Raw genomic sequence first — 3,087 nt, 5'->3', positions numbered from 1 at the left:
CACAAGGAACTTTGTCTTGACCAGGAGTTCGCACTTGTTTAAGAAAAGCAAGGCCAGGCTGATTTGTACTGGAGGAACAGCTGGTTTTGGTTTGTTGGGGTTTTTTTGCCCCCAAGAATAAAATGCTTTCTTAAACCAACCTTATAAGTAGTTAGAGAAAGATGACACCATGAGGGAACTTACTTTGCTAGCCACTCAGCCACAGCTTTATTGTCAGCCGTCTGCTTCTTACTCAGCCTGTCTGTGAGCTCTTCCCTCTTCAGTCGGGCGTATGGATGTTTGGGGCAATGGCGGTTTGCATGCGTGAATCTGCTTAAACAGCCTTAAAAACACAAAGTAACAATGAAGAACCAGAAAGCAGCAGACTAACAAGTAAGCGTAACGTCTGTGGGATGAAGACGCTGCTGAATCCAACCTTCCTCACTCACAAAACCCTACGTTTGGTTGAAAATGGCAAGCTCTAGTTGCAAGGTTCATAACATGCCCCATCGTTTTATACATTGGTATCAACTGACAGAATTACTGATAACCTAGGTACGTAATAACGTATGCAATCCTTAGATACATATTTGCATGATTATGCAGATACTGCATGGCTCCTCCCTTTCCTAGAAGCTCCTCCAAAACTAAAATCCGAAGCTTTTATGGATCTTTGCCACGTGAACATGCATACATTGCCAGTACTAGACTGACCCTAGTTCTGAAAGCTGCAAATTGTTCTCTGACGGCTCACCATTCTCTGAGCAGACGAAAGGTTTCTCCCCTGTGTGGAGACGCTGGTGAGTTTTGAGCTGTCCACTCTGAACAAAGGCTTTCCCGCAATCTGGGTAGTCACACAAATAAGGCCTTTCACCTTAAAAATAATAACAGAACAGATTTACAAAAGTTGAATATAAAAAGAAGAGTCATAGCATCCAGCGGTGGTCCCTGGCTTGAGGCTTACACAAGCAAGCTCTCCTTTTACCCGCTCAGATGCTTGCACCTACTTAAAAAGCCCCGGTGTACCAAATAGCAGAGATCCACTTTTACCCCAAACAGATCTTTACTTTGAAGTACATGCTCAATGCTACTGGATAATACAATTACTTCCGGGGGGGAGACAACAACAAAATTGTGTTTTTCCTTGCCATATTTTCTGATTTAAGCCTCTTGCACAGTACTACATAAGCTTTGTCCCATGAAACTATGCACCTACAGAGCAAGAAATATATGGAGTGGAATGAGTAAATGGACAAGTAATGTAATACAAGTTGTAACCAGATACATTTTATTCTTAACATAGCCTGAACTAGGGTAAAATAGCTGTGGTCAACAGTATAGTAATATACAAAGCTGTAGAAATATCTCATTAGGGAAGACTATTTGAGAAAAGTTGTAATGGATAAATGGAGGTCGCAACAGAAACTTATTCCAGACTTAAGCCAAGAAAGTTTTCTTAGGCCAGTCATCAAGGAAGACTTTCCCATGCAAATCGCAACAAGAAGAACAGAGAGAGCGTCTATCTCCTCCTTCAAGAGGATCTGACTGTGTGCAACTGTGGAAAGGCATGCCATGCCGCTGCGCCTCAGGAAGGACAACAAAACGAGGGTGATGCTGACTTACTAAGTCAGAGGAATAACACCAGGGCAAGCTCTGCTCAGTTAAGTAGTTCATACAAGTTCAACACCCACACAATCAAGTGAAATAAAAACATCTTTTGACCAAAGAGCATGAGGAAACTGCTGTTTAATATTAGTGTCTAGATTAGTCTTGGTGACTTGAGTCAGAAAAAGAGACCATGGGAGCCCAAGGTTTTTCTGGGGTTTTGTTTGTTTGGTTTGGACGTTTGGGGGGAGTGTTGGTGGTCGTGTCTGTATTGTGAGCTACGTTAGTTCACACTTTATTGCAAATACAGAGTCCTGCTGGAACGTGAAGGGAAAAAAACCACACAGTTTGCTTAGTTTAAAAAACCAAACAAACGAACAGCATCTCCTGTTCAGTTCAAGTTCAGCTGGGTATGGAGTGAGTTGATCCTACATTTTCACTTAACTGCAAGTTGCCTTCTACATACATTTCAGTAAATTAGCATGACCACCTCCACCCCAGAAAATGAGTTCTAGGTGGTGGGAGAGACAACTGGATAGCAATTTTGAGCATTTGAACTCTTTCTCAACATTTAAGCTACACTTCTAGGGTGTTACACTGCCCAAGTTACCAGCCACTTTTTAAGTTACTGTCTCCTCTTACAGCTAAGCTGTAAGAGTGTGTGAAAGATACACCAGCAAGAAGGAAACAAATCACAGAGAAGAGGCAGTCAGAATGAAAAGTGCTGTCACGTACAGAGCACCAAGCTCAAGAAAAGTTCTCCCTCTTACAAAGTAAGCCTGTGACAGCAGCAGATAAAATATTTACACAATTTGCCTATACTACTACAGCCCGAATTGCTGCTACACTTTCCCGTGACAAACACGGTTACAAAGACTTTGGTTGTACCAACAAGCATTGGAAGAAAGGTATGATTAATTTAACAGTTACAATAAAATATTAACAGGTCGAGTCTGTTGGGGTTTTTTTGTGGTTTGTTTGTGGGTTTTAATTCCTTCCCTGCTGCTTCCCAAGCCGCTCATGGCAGCTATTCTCACCTTCCCTTTACTCACCGGTATGAGTTCGTTTGTGGGCCTGCAGCGATTTCTCTCGTGGGAAGACCCTGTTGCAGATATTGCAACGTATTCTGCTGGAAGAGTGCTCTCCTTCATTGATCAGGTCACGGACAGTGTCTGCTCTCGGCCGGCCACGCCTTATCCCATCCTGCATTGAAGTAATTACCAAACTGAAATCCCGCGCGTTCCCACCTCTGCCGTCCAGCCAACAAACCTACAACTTTCCCTGAAGTGACTTTTAAGTCACGGGCGCGACCCAGGACCGGTGCCGTGACCGGTGCCGCGATGGCGTTAGTGATTTAGCCGTTAACCAAACCAGAGGGTGCCAAGCCCTCACTTAACTCGCTCCTAACAGCGAGGCTACGGCCGGTGGGTGCAGGTGGGGAAACGTTAGGCACCGCCAGCGCTCTGGCGTGCGCCCAGTGAAATGGGGCGGAACTGACAAAAT

The 3,087-nt window shown here is 44.2% G+C and overlaps 1 protein-coding gene across 1 annotated transcript in view; it reads right to left on the bottom strand.

Moving 5' to 3' along the window:
- The window catches only part of ZNF367 (zinc finger protein 367), a 6,041-nt gene extending 3,248 nt beyond the window's left edge, over positions 1-2,793 (bottom strand). Inside the window, exons 1-3 of the mRNA XM_009273013.1 lie at positions 2,637-2,793; positions 734-853; positions 184-322 (exon numbers count right to left, since the gene is read on the bottom strand). Coding sequence (XP_009271288.1) covers positions 184-322; positions 734-853; positions 2,637-2,793 — 416 coding nt within the window. The remainder of the gene's footprint in view (positions 1-183; positions 323-733; positions 854-2,636) is intronic.
- Positions 2,794-3,087: the final 294 nt, after the last annotated feature.

This window comes from Aptenodytes forsteri, unplaced genomic scaffold (genome assembly GCF_000699145.1).
Source record: "Aptenodytes forsteri isolate BGI_AS27 unplaced genomic scaffold, ASM69914v1 Scaffold154, whole genome shotgun sequence".
Lineage (NCBI taxonomy): Eukaryota > Metazoa > Chordata > Aves > Sphenisciformes > Spheniscidae > Aptenodytes > Aptenodytes forsteri.
Note: the sequence above shows the minus strand (reverse complement) of the source record. Positions and strands in the feature narration are given on the sequence as shown.